Source organism: Tursiops truncatus, chromosome 14, assembly GCF_011762595.2.
Source record: "Tursiops truncatus isolate mTurTru1 chromosome 14, mTurTru1.mat.Y, whole genome shotgun sequence".
NCBI classification, from domain to species: Eukaryota; Metazoa; Chordata; class Mammalia; order Artiodactyla; family Delphinidae; genus Tursiops; species Tursiops truncatus.
The window spans coordinates 68,264,896-68,278,612 of record NC_047047.1 but is presented as its reverse complement, the minus strand read 5'-3'; the positions used below and the strand labels follow the sequence as shown (position 1 = coordinate 68,278,612).

The window sequence follows — 13,717 nt, the reverse complement described above, 5'->3', positions numbered from 1 at the left end:
GTTGTCAGAGGTGACGTCGGAAAATTGTTCAGAAGTGATCGGAGCTTAGTCAGGCTCAACTTGGCCGTGGCAGCCCACGACAGCTGCTTTCTCCCCTGAGCATCACGTACCATCTGCTCCCTGAGCCACGGCAAGTGCTGCTGGGCACCCATATCGAAGCTGCCCCTTCACGTTACAGACAGAGCGTCCACACTAACGCTGATGTAGTCGGTGCCCAGGTCCCCTCCGAGGAGCTGACCTAAGATCGGCAAGTGCGCGCGCGCGCACGTGTGTCCCGTTCCTAAGGTTTTCTCTGTGTGTGTGTGCATATGCATGTATGTATAACACTTTATTTTACAAAAACTGTAGCATCCTATATATGCCAGTCTAGTTTACCAAAGTAAGACAGATAAATAGGTTAAAAAAGCCAATAGCGCTATAAGGCTCACAATTAATATCACTAATACCCAGTGTCCTATACCACCTTTTTACCCCTGCTCTCCAGAGGCGGCATTTAAAAGAAAAATTTGCTATTTCTCTTGGTTTTTCCTTAATATTTGCACAGTATTTCTAAAGGCAGTGCTGATACTGCTGTTTATTGGTATTTTTTTTCATTATAGACTTTATTTTGTGCCCTCTTACTATTAAAAAAAAGAGAGAGGATTTATCTCTCTCTGTATACTACTTCTCCTTCCCCTAACTTCCCAATATAAGATGATTTGCCTGAATCAAAATTCAGTGTTTATGTTATTATTATATACATATTATTTTTACATTTGTATATATTATTACATATTATGTATGTATTATTCAAACATTGCTCACAGCTGAGTTCCCTAGTGCAACGTGATTACATTTTTCTTTCTTGCAAGACTCTTTGTTTTTCCCAGAGTTAATAATCACTTTGTCTTCCTTTCGCTTAGGCTTCAGTGTTTCTATCATTATTTCATCCCAAAACTTTCTGCAGAACTGTAAAGTTCCTCTTAATACGGTGATATACATTACACCGCCTATAGGTTCATTTTGTTTTCTTGGGGGCATCACTCTTGGAACTCCTAACTCTTTCATTCTAATCTGGACTCATTGCTTTTCAGGCCTGCTGCATGCACCAGTATCATGGGCTTCTCTTCACTGTCATCTTTGTAATTCCGCTGTTTGACATCCTCTGTTTCCTGGTTCCCTTGTCTTCCTTTTTTTTTTTAGTTTACTTACTAGTTTTAATGGAGAACTTAGTTTACTTATTCATTTTAATGGAGGCCCCAGAAGCTCCCTGAGGCAAGGCGCATGAGGCACATGTGAGGAGCCCTAGCGACCCAAAGGCCATGTGAGAGTCTTTGAACTTTCTGGATGGAGAGGGGAGCAGGCATACTCATGCTCAAGTGCTGAGAAAATAAATTGGTACAGCACAATCCCGTCATCCCTGTCAACATTTTAAACAAAGCCACCCTTTGCCCAGCATTTCTATAGCTAGAAATCTCTCTTATGGATTTAATCTGACCTGTTGGATAAGTTCTTCATACATAAATATTTGTTTACTATAGCATTCTTGGTAGAATTAAAACCCACAAACAACTTAAGTGTACATTATGGGGGGGGGTAGTAAAATAAATGATATATCTTTTATAGGAAAGAATTCTCCTTAGCCATTAAAAAGAATGAGGCAGGTCTCTATGTGCTGTATGTAAAACTAGCCAACATAAAAACTTAAAAAGAAAGGTCGAGGACAGTATGATGCTTCACTAGAAATGGGTAAGTGCTACAGTATGAATGGGATAAAATTTTTGAAGGATACTTATGTAGATCTATGAAAATTTTTTCTGGAAGCCTCCATGTGAAAGTAACTGTGAACAGTGGCTATCTTCAGGGAGAAGGCCTGGGAAGGGGAGGGAGACATTTACTTTTTTTTTTTTTTTTTTTTTTGCGGTACGCGGGCCTCTCACTGTTGTGGCCTCTCCCGTTGCGGAACACAGGCTCCGGACGCGCAGGCTCAGCGGCCGTGGCTCACAGGCCTAGCCGCTCCGCGGCATGTGGGATCCTTCCGGACCGGGGCACGAACCCGTGTCCCCTGCATCGGCAGGTGGACTCTCAACCACTGCGCCACCAGGGAAGCCCCTGTCCATTCCTTTTTGAAACTGATGCAGGTTTGCCATTTCTACCTGTGATATGTTTCCTTTCTAAATATATCTGTTTGATGAAAAGAAATAGGAGCCCATCTAGAGAAAAATATTAAGTAAATAATTAGACAGGTGGTAAAGGAATATGCCAGAAATCACAGAGGTGTTTCTCTCTCATCTCACACACAGGTAACCAAGGTTTGCAAACTCTGCTACCCTCCTCACTCCTTTAGCTTTTATCCCCCCACAACTCCCACTCCCCAATCCCTGCCCACTCCACCCCTACACACAGGCTGTCATCCTAGAGAGGGTTTTCATCCGTTCCTACAAATAACAATAGTAACAATAAGAATATCACCTTACCTTTGCATCGCTTTGTAATTCCGAAATGCTTTTCTATGTGCCATCTCATCTGCTCAAGAAATAAAAGCCTATGCTCCTTAAAAAAAAAAAGGAAAAGAAAGAAAAATTACCCATACAATTCCGCCTTCAATGCACTAACCAGCAAGTGTTCCTACCCCCCTCCAGCCTGTCAAATCTCTCAAATTCCTCTTTGGCAGGGGTTCTGAAAGGGGTGTAATTGAACAGAGAGCAGGCCCAGGCATGCCCCGACAGTTCTGCACACTTCCCCTCCAGGATCCGTCCCTGCAGGAATCCTCTGCGTGGGACAAAATGCATTCTTTGCAAGGTTTCTCTCACCTGCCAACGAACTCCACCAACTGTTAAAATTGTAACCCCTGCTCTGACCTTGATTTAGATGTCTCTTCAGATTCAAAAAGGACTGAGAAGGAACTTGTATCCAGAATACACAGAGAATGCTAAGAATTCAACAATAGAGACAAATAGCCCAACTAAAAAAATGGGCAAAGGATTTGAATAAACGCTTCTCCAAAGAAGATATATATGAACGAGCACGTGAAAAGCACCATCATTAGCCATGACGGAGATGCAAATCAAAACCACACTGAGATATCCTTGCACACCCACTAGGATGGTGAGGACGCAGAGAAATTGGAGCCCTCCTACACTGCTAGTGGGAACGTTAAATGGTGCAGACACTTTAGAAGAGCGTTTGGCAGTTCCTCAAAATATTAAGCAAAATTACCATATGTTAAAAGCAAGACAACAGGCCCAAAATGGAGTCACTCATGCTAAGCCCCACATCACCAAACTGAAACTTAATTACAGTTTCAGCTCTCCCAGAAATGGAATCTTAAACCTGTCACTAGTGAAGTCTGATAGACCCCGCCATCCGTTAAAGGAAGTGACCTTGCGACTCCAATCTACTTTTTGCCACTATACCTTCCTTGTTCTCCCTTCCTTCTGCCTATAAAAATCTTTCCTTTCGTACAGCTCATCCGAGCTCCTTTCTGTCTGCTAGATTGGATGCCACCTGATTCATGAATCCTTGAATAAAGCCAATAAGAACTTTAAAATTTACTCAGATGAATTTTGGGTGTTTTTTTTTAACACATATGACTCAACAATTCCACTCCTGGGTATATATCCAAAAGAAATGAAAACATTTGTCCACGTCAAAAACTTGTACATGAATGTTCATAGCAGCATTATTCATAACAGCCAAAAAGTGGAGACAGCCCAAGCACCCATCAACCGATGAACATATAGATAAAATGTGACGTATCCTTACAATGGATCAATATTCGACAATAAAAATAACTGAAGTATTGATACATGGTACGATGTGGATGAAGCTTGAAAATGTCATACTAAATGAAGGAAGCTATTCGCAAAAGGCCGCAGATTGTATGATTTTGTTTATATGAAATGTCCAGAATAGACAAATCCAGAGAGACAGAAAGTTAGATTAGTGGTTGCCAGGAGCTAGGGGGAGGGTAGTATGGGTGGGAGGGGTTACTGCTAATGAATATGGGATTTCTTTTTGGGGTGATGAAAATACTCTAAAATTAGATGGTGGTGATAATTGTACAACTGTGTAAATATACTGAAAAATACCGAGTTGTACACTTTGAGTGAATTGTATAGTAGGTCAATTATATCTTAATAATGTTTTTACTACAAACAATTTCAAGGAGTGTTTATGTCCTAACTTAGTGCCTGGCACATAGTAGGCCCACCATAAATATTATTAAAGGAATGTGTAAATGAGATATTGGGTTTTGAAAGCGTTTCTGATCTATTTCCTCAGCCTGTGGGTCTTGTAGCCCAGGGGGCTCCACTCACTATAGTTATTCAGTGCTGGAGGCAAGGGGACATTTTGCTCAAGCAAGTCACTGCCCAGCTCTGAATATCAGCTAGGCTTTTTTTTTTTTTTTTTTTTTTGCGGTACGTGGGCCTCTCACTGCTGTGGCCTCTCCCGCTGCGGAGCACAGGCTCCGGACGCGCAGGCTCAGCGGCCATGGCTCATGGGCCCAGCCGCTCCACGGCATGTGGGATCTTCCCGGACCGGGGCACGAACCCGTGTCCCCTGCATCGGCAGGCAGACTCAACCACTGCGCCACCAGGGAAGCCCTAGGCTTGTTTTTTGAATTCCCTGCAACTGAGCAGACTGGAAAGCCATCCTCTGTCTGGAGAAAGGATTTTCTAAATTCCTTTGTTGTGGCAAAAGGCAGGTCTGGGTGTTGCAGATTCTGGTCTCTGTAGGGCATCCTGGCAGGCAGGAAGAAAAATGGTGGAAGTCCTGCCCTTCTCATCTTGGGGGCAGAGGGGATGAGGAAGGTAGTGAGGACCCCTGGGTGCTGAAAATCTTGGCGCTCGAATCACCCTTCTGCGAGGTCATTGGGGGGAGGGGTCAGGGGGGCTGCACACCTCTAGAGGTCTGCCTGATGGTCTCAGCCATTTCCAGCACAGTGCAGAGCGAAGGTGCCCCAGTGGCAGGGGAGGCGTGACCGCGGTGGGGCTCCTGGCCTCCCTGGCCATGCAGGGGACCCTGGGGCACAGGGAGAACATCAGAGGGGCTGAGTGCTCAAGCAAAGACCTGGCCAGAATGCAGAGCCCAGTAAGGCACTTTTCCAGAGGCAAATGGGACACCATGGACCCCTCACAGTGCAGGTCAGCACATTACCCTGAAGTCCAGGTGTGACTGTCATGCCTCATTGGACCCAGGCAAAGATGCACAGGACAAGCACGGATCCAAGGAGGCCTCGCCATGGCCGGGTGAGCCTGCTTCGTGCACCCAGATACCGACTTAGGGGAAAGAAGGGGCGACAATAACCTGAAACGCTGAATATTTACGCAGAGAGACTGGTTCATCCAAAGAGATTGTTTAAACCAGTTCTTTAGTTTCCCATTTATATTGTCTGGGGGAGAGTAGGATTGTTATAGCAATGGGGGCGGGGAGCAGGGAGTTTGAAACAGAGTAACTCTTCAAATAGATAGCATATTTATATGGGAAATAGTCATTCAACTTGGAAGACACTGAAATATTATTAACGGTAAGTCTAGGGAGTGGAAGCCTGAGAGGAAAATTCGGGCAGTTTTAGATAATAAACTCTCCTTTCCTTGCACACACCAAGGAAAGGCTCCATGGCCAGGCCAGGAGGAGAACACTGAATTAAGAGCAGCTGGAGGGGGCCTGGGAAGTCAGGGGGAGCTCAGGCCTGGAAGGGCTGGTCCACGGGCCCTGGTGACCTTCACCAGCCAGACGAGCTAGGCTGGAGCCTGGACACTGACAGTGGGGAAAGGAGGGGAAGGGTAGGGAATTCCAGCCGGTCACACCCCACACTGCCCAGTGCCTTCAAGCGAGACGGCCTCTCACCCCGCCACACGTCAACTTCCTGGTCATGCTCATCTCAAAGGCAGTTCTCCTGCCTCTGTGTCTGGCTTCTGGGATGAGGGTGGGGCGTGGGCCTATGCTTGGAGAAGACAGAGCCTCCTTACAGATGAGTAGGGCTCCCCAGGTGAGGTAGGAAGCAGGTGGGTACACCTGGGCACAGTGCAAGTCTGACACTAACTATCTGTTGTTAGTGCAGCCCTCACCGGTGAAAGACACAGTCCTCCACAGGACTCCCCTCACTTCAGACACCAGCTGCAAGTTCTGGGGTTCCCAGGCCACCTGCACTTCTGCTAAGTGGCCACTATTCCCTCAGGTCTGATAATTCGCTAGAACAGTTCACAGAACTTAGGAAAGTGCCCCACTGATGACTACAGTTTTATTATAAAGGGTACAAATCGGGACCAGCCAAGTAAAGAGACACATAGTGTGAAGCCTCAGAGAGTCTCAGATGTGAAGCTTTTGTGTCCTCAGGATGCAACACCCTCCTGGACCACTGCCATGTAACATGAACCAGGAAGTGCTCACCCAAGCCTGAGGTCAGAGTTTTTATTGGGGTTTCATCATGCAGGCATGGTTGACTGAATCATCAGTCATGTGATTGAGCTTAATCTCCAGCCCTCCACTCCTCCGCAGCGGTCGGGCTGACATCAACTGGCTCAAAACCCAACCCTCTAATTGCACGTTTGGTCTTTCTGGCACAGCCAGCCCCCATGCTGGGTCATCTCATTAGCATGAGCTCAGACATGGTCTGAATAGCCCACCAGGAAGAGTGAAGACACACATTCCTTTCACTTGGGAAATCCTGAGGCTATAATGGTTGCCTCCCATGGGCCAGGGACAGAAGCTATCTGAATTCTTTATTACACAACACTAGGAAATCTGGAGTGCGGTTGGGGTACGGTCAGAGAAATGGAGAACTAGATCCAACCTTTTGAAGAGAAAGAGACCCCTTCCTCCCCAAAGGAAGAGTGAAATTTATTTGGGAGTTAAACAGATTTACCCAGAGGAAGAATTGTGGACAGAGAATATCTTGAAATTTAAATCTTCGTGTTCTTTTCTACCTTCTCATAAGAGACATTTTTTTTCTTTTTTTTTAGTCTCCCATTCACATTGCCTGGGGAAAAAGTAAAATTGTTATAGTATAGGAAAAGAGCTAGAACCAGCCAATGTTCCTTGTTTTATGAACGAATCAGACTTCTGAAAATCCAAAAGGAAGGCTGAGGGAAGCAAGAGACCAGAGTTTATAAAAGAAGGACAGAGAAGAAGTATTATGCCACCAGAGAGGCAGGGCAAGGGTCTCCCAACTGGGGCCACTGCCACTGCCAGGCCTGGGGAGCTCAGAGCCTGCAGACAAACCATTTAACTGTTGAGGGAGCACCACTCACTGCCCAAAGAGAAGGGGAACACAAGCGACCCACTTCCTCACTGTGGGGCCGGAGCTCCATCACGGGTCCAGCCAGCTGTCACTCAAGGAGGATCCAGCAGAACATTTTGTTTCCCAAGGCTCTGCTGAACCCCATCTGAATTGCCCAGGTGGACAGACACCCCCACCTGCATTTTCAATGTCCCAGGACACCACAAAGCTCCGCAGAAAAGAGGGTGGGGGGCCTGGACACTCAGAGGGTGGAGGACCGGTGGGGGAATGGGAGCCCCAGCTCCCGTTCTTGTTTGGGGCTGGACAGTGGTGCACCTGCCCCTTTGCGACTTGTATCAGATGCCCTGGTGTCCCAGGTCCCACTCTGACTTCTGGGGCTGCTGCGGGGACAGGTCTAAGAGAGCTTGGTCCATCCCAGAGTGTTGCCTGAAGGATTCTCCTTGCGTTTTCTGTCCCAGGACTGCTCTATCAAGAAGCTTCCTCAGCCTGCAGGTAAGCACAGCCCAGAAGTTCAGGGTGACACTCCCTGGGGTGACTGTCCACCAGTCAGGCTAGGAACTGGTGGAGAAAGGCTCCCACGCCTGTGCTTCTGAGCGACAGCTCTGGGAGGTGCTCTGTGGCTTTTCAGCAGGGCCTGATGAGGTTATAGCCCTTGAGACAGAGTGATCAGGACACACACACCCCAGCTGGGCTTTTCCTCTTTCTCCACCTCTCTCCCTAGCCCCTCACTCCTGCTCCCTGGGATGGGTTCTCAAGTAACCCACCTGCACAAAAGTCCTGGTTTCATTCCTCCTTTCAGGGACACCTCGGTGGGGCACCCATGGCATTGTTGGGAGCCTCTGGGGGGCGCTGCCCTGCTACGTGAGAGAAAAAGGACACTCCAAAGACTTTGCATTCTGATTGGAGCAGTCCTGAGTTTTCAGTTCTAAATTCCAATAGACTAACCTCAAAGATCCCCTAGTTGGACCCCTTCATTTTACAGTAGACTCAGGGCCTGGAGGAAAGTCTCCTGAGATCCCGTGGGGAGCAGGGCAGAGCAGGGTCTGGAACCCAGCTCATTCCCTGGTCTCTTCCCTCCCAACAGGCCTCTAAAAGCTGCTTGCTGGAGGTCACTGAGCTGGTTGAATGAGATCCTATCTGTGGAAATGTCTCGTAAACTGCGAAGCATTATAAAAATGCTATTTGTCATGATTTGTGCCAGGCCTAGGACTGGAACCCAGATCTGCTGGCTCTCTGGCCAGTGCGTTAAGCCCAGCAATAAGAAGTTGCATTAGACAGCAATTTAGAATTCCTTATTTTTAGAGTCACGCTCTCAGAGACACTTGCTAACTAGCAACCCCATCCCAGCCTCCCTCTCTCTGCTGGGCACTCCCTGCACTGTGTTCTGCTGGGTGGCTGGCTGGGTGGGGAGTGCCAGCTGACCTCTATCTTTTATTCTCTGATTCAGAAAACTATTTACAAATCCTCTAAGATGTCTCAGGGACTTTGCTGGTGCGGAGGACATGGTGGTGACCAGACAAACATAGCCCTGGCCTTAAGGAGATCGGCATCTAATAGGGGAGAAACGTAGGCCGTAATCACTTGGTTAACTGTACAATTGTTTCTGTGCTGGTGCTGTGAACAGAGTGCAGGACACAATGACAACACCACCAACTCTAGGGGTCAGAGGGGCTCCTTGGAGGAAGGGACATTTAGCAGAGACCTGAAGGGTGGACAGGAGAGAAGCAGACAGGAGAGAAGAGTGTCTCCTGGCAGAGGAGCCCCCAGGGAGAGAGGAGCTCAAGGTGCTGGCAGAGCTGAGAAGGGCCTAAGGGTGGAATGTGTGTCAAGGGCACGAGTCAGGCAAAGCGAGACTGGAAGTTGGGTTGGGGTAGAACTTGTGGGCCCGGTGGCTCCTTGAGGGTGTATCTTCAAACCTTTCCTGAAAGCAATGGACGTCATTGAAGGGTGTTATGCTGAGAAATGACATAGTCATATTTTTATTTTCAAGGGGTCATTCTGCTCATAGGGTGGCTGGCGAACATGCTGGAAGGAGGCCAGCCCGGCTTTGGGGAGGAATGTGAGGAGACTCCTGAAGAAGGAGGGAGGGAAGCAGCGCCAGAACAGGGCTGCGGTGGCGAGAAGGACAGAACTAGGTGAGTTCGTGTGACGTTTTAAGGTGGAATCAGCAGCACTGGGGATTGGAAGTGGGAGGGGAGGGAGTGGGGATTGCTACTGGGGACCCTTGGGTTTCTGACATAAGCCGCAGGGTAGATGGAGGACATGCCCCTTCCTGACCTGGGAGCCTGCGGGTGGGACAGACTGGGGGGAAGAACATGATTTTGGACGTGTTGAGTTTCTGTGCAACAGCCTCCTGGAGATGACAAGTGGCAGCCAGATACGCGGGGCTAAGAGCTCCGGGCTGGACACAGACATTTGGAAATGTCCAGGCGTAGGTCATAGTCAGATGTCATGAATGAGATCTGCCTGGGACCGCAGTGGGGATGGAGACAAGCTCCCTGACCTCAGGGAGCTTACCTTCTAATGGAGCGGGTAGAGGATTCCACTTCTTGTAATATCAGAGTGGCTCTTTCGAGACCAGTTCTCTCACCAAAAATAAGCTGGACAAAATCCAAAAGCCTTTTTTCTGCAGCCATTTGTTTGAAAGGTCAGGATCCCAGAGAGATGGGAGCATATGGAGGTGCCATTTGGTGCTACTTTTCCCCTTAAGGTATCCCTGGCTCGTGAGCAGTATGGGGCCAAGAGGCTAAGAACCAAGGAGAAAGCAGTGGAGAAGAATCTGAGAACTTGAGTGAGAGATTCTGGCGACCTCATAGAGTAAGGAAACAAATTTGGAGTTCAAAACAGCCGGACAAGTAGGACCTGAGGGCCAAGATGTCTGGGAAAAGAGAGGAGAAGAGAAGCACCGTAGGTTAGTTCACAATTCCCAGGTCCTCTTCCCCAAAGGCATTTGCTGATTCACAAGCAGCGTCCGCCCACCCAAGTAGTGAAGGGCTGAGCGCAAAGCACAGACGAGAGACTAGAGAGTTGAGCGGAGTTTTGGCGGTAAGATGGGGCTGGGGAAGCAAACTGGGAATCAAAGGCCCACCCAAGAGGAAGGACCCTAGAAAACAACCCAGGCTCCCAGGGAGAACCCCAGCAGGGTGAGGTGCTAGGAGCCTGGGTGAGCCAGAAACAGAGCAGCCTTCAAAGTCTGACCTCCAGCTTCAAGCCAGCTCAACCCCAGGTTGGATTAAGATGGCGTTCCGACACTTGAACTGCCTTCCAGAAAACCAAATAAATCATCTCTGATGAAATGTCCCATCAGTCAGAGCCGAAAATGTATCTCCATATTAGAAACAGACCCACAGGTGATCCAAACAGTGACGTTATCTGATGCAGTACAGATTTTTAAATCACTGTGATTAAAATGGTCAAGAAAATCGACGACAAGATGGAGACTTTCACCAGAGAACTAGAATCTATGTATGCAAAAGACTCAAATGGGAGTTACAGTGGCGTGGATAGAATCTGGCAATTACTATCCTTGAAGAACAGCTAACAACCTTCCATTGAGCCAGGAGAAAGGGCACCCCAGGGGCAGGTGAGTGCCCTGTGAAACCCCACAGGTAGCAGCCTGCAAACAGGGTGGAGGGCAGGGTGTTTGGCTGGCAGAGCCAGCGGCAGCATTCCATGCAGGAAATTCAGGGAAGGCCAGCTGGAACCGCATTATGCTCGAATTTGAATGTTGGATGAAGAAATTAGAGTTCCGTTCTGCAAAGAGTGAACAGTAGTTCTGTTTTTCTGTGTCTCTAGGTTTACTTTGCCTCAGGATCAATGTAGAAAGAGTTAAAAAAGAAAATGACATAGTTTGCGTTCTTTTTTAATTACTTTTTTCAAACATGAAGAAATTCAATATCTGCACCAGTACTTAAAGCATTTTTAATTGTTTCTCCATCCAGGAAGAGTTTCATCTTCTGGGCTATTTTTGTAACACTCCATAACAAGCCTATATTACAGTTTCGGACGGTAGCATTGAACTTTTAAACAAATTTTGGCATTTAGCAAGACGTTTTTTGGCTAGTTTATTTTGTCCTTCCTTTGCTGACCTTGTAAACTACTTAATTGCGAAATGTGGTTTGTCTCAGAGCGCCTCTTAAACATTGTATTCTTTAAAATAGAGATTTTTCCATTGCTTGGGAGACCAACAGCCATATCCTCAACACATACAGCAAAGCAGGGCTCCTCCCTTCCACTTACTTAGAGACATATGGTTTTCATCAGCCACTTCTCTCTTCTTGGCAGAAAACCTGGCAAAGGTTTACATTTTATTTAGCAAATAGCCCACCCCTCTCACATCAAGCCCCTACTTGCTGTTTTCTCTCTTCTGCCATCCCAAGTGACCCTGCCTCCTTCTCCACTCCCAAAGTGTGCCCTCAGTCCCCTACCAGGCAAACCCAATTGACTGAGTCGCCCACCTGCCAGATCTGGTCGGAGCTCTGAAGAAGGAAGTCAGCCCGAAGGCCTCTGGAAGTTGGAGCTGACCAAGCTGAGTGTGAACTGTCTTTCAGAAGAGAGGGTTCCTGAAATTAGATCAGCCGGCCAGCTGGGAGCTCTTCCTCACGGCTACAGAGAGTGGGCAGCTGACGAGACTGAAGTTCAGGGACCCCTGCCATTTGGGTTGTCCTGCCCCCATTCTGATCCAGTGGGGAAGCCCAGTGCCACTCCCTTGCCAGGCTCCCCCGCCTTCTGTTCCCACCAGTTCTTACCCTTCCTGGTGTCATTGTGAGGGAGCTTTCTAAGCTGGCAGCAAAGTTTGCTGAGCCCTCAGTCCCCCTGACCATCCTTCCCCTGGAGGCTGGCTGAGCCACGCTGACATAAAAATGGCCAGAAAAGAAGTACCTGAGTGCTGGTAAGGATGGCCCTAGACCAGGTGCTGAGGGACCCAGGCGGTCCAGCATGCTCACCACCACCATATTTACTGCAACAACTGACCATTTCTGCCTCCAGACATACCCTGAATCCATGCTCGTTTCTCCACCTGTGGGGGCAGAGGCTGTCCTGGCTCCTGGGCTTGGGGGTCCAGGATGCTGGGGTTCTGAGGGGCTGGAGGGAGGCCAGTGTGGCTGGGGCACAGTGATAGAGGGAGAGTCGCTCAGGATGAGGCTGCAGCATTGGGGAGACCAAGTTCCCTTTGGACTGCTTCCCTTCAGGGCCTAGAAGGCACTGGAGCTGCGATTTAGATACAGATGAACACCTCCTGAGGCTTTGCATCAGCTCGGTGCCCCAGTGGGTGCTGGGGACTTGCCAGGGCTCACCATTCTTTGACCGTGTCACACACTGTGAGACCCTCAGCCTCATAGACACAGAGTGACCCCAGGCAAGCAGCAGGGCTCCTAGGACTTTGCTGGAGGAGGGAGAAGAGGGACTTCCTATGGTCCCTGTGGCTGGTTTTCCAGCTTGGGGACAGCAAGCACTGGGAAATAAGGGCTTGGGTTATTTTGAGAAGGCTTGTGTATTGGGGTCATAGGATAGGGTTCTGGAGGTGCTGACAAGGGAGGGGTGCAGCCAGAGGGGGAAGGATATGTCAAACTAGGTGGGTGAGGTCAATGGAAACATCTCTGGGCTATAGTTAAACTTGAGCAGCAGGAAGGAAAAAGCTGTGATTTAAACCACCAACGGAATTACTCTAGCACTTCTGCCTTCCAAGGGGGCGGCCTAATTCATATCAAAGGGATGATGAATCCTTAACGTGCCTACAGAGACGGGTAGGAGAAGGAGTTAAGACCAATAATTTGATTGTGTTAAGGGCAAAAGTAATTTTCAAACTGGTCCTTAACGTTTTCTGGGCAGGCAGAGATTGGCCCGGACGCCGTCTGGGCAGACGGTGGGAATGAGCTGCTCCGCAGGGGAAATGATGCTGTGGGAGGCGGGCTCCGGTCCGGGGTGGGGGGAAGGGGGGAGGGGGAGTGAGGCTGGAAACGTACTGGATGCGGTGGGGGTGGGGAAGAGCAAGGGAATAGCTGATATGCACCTTTTTTTTTCCGCCCGGTACGTGGGCCTCTCACTGCTGTGTCCTCTCCCGTTGCGGAGCACAGGCTCCAGACGCGCAGGCTCAGCGGCCATGGCTCACGGGCCCAGCCGCTCCGCGGCATGTGGGATCTTCCCGGACCGGGGCACGAACCCGTATCTCCTGCATCAACAGGCGGACTCTCAACCACTGCGCCACGTGGGAAGCCCCGCTGATATGCACCTTTACGCTGTTCTCCGTACGAAGATGCAACACGGCTCTCCCAATTATATGTAGGAAAATGTGTCACACACGCCCTATGCTAGGGCTACTTTGGGGAGAATCAAGGGAAAGGATCTATATTTTATATGTGTCTTGACACAGGGCAGAGAGAAGAAAACAGCTTCAGGGGACAAAAGCATAAAAAAGAAGAAAGAAAGGGGGAGAGAAAGGAAGAAAGAAAGGGAGGGAGGGAGAGAAGGAAGGAAGCAAGGGAGGAAGGA

General features: G+C 48.7%; 1 protein-coding gene across 3 annotated transcripts in view; it reads right to left on the bottom strand.

Annotated features, from left to right (window-relative positions):
• CIB4 (calcium and integrin binding family member 4) overlaps window positions 1-13,717 on the bottom strand; it is a 99,014-nt gene that overhangs the window by 48,753 nt on the left and 36,544 nt on the right. For all 3 annotated transcript variants that reach the window (XR_012325779.1, XM_073791523.1, XM_073791524.1), the window contains exon 3: window positions 2,457-2,532. Coding sequence is in view for 2 of the 3 variants with exons in the window: in XM_073791523.1 (XP_073647624.1) it covers window positions 2,457-2,500 (44 nt within the window). In the remaining variant the exon portion in view is untranslated. The remainder of the gene's footprint in view (window positions 1-2,456; window positions 2,533-13,717) is intronic.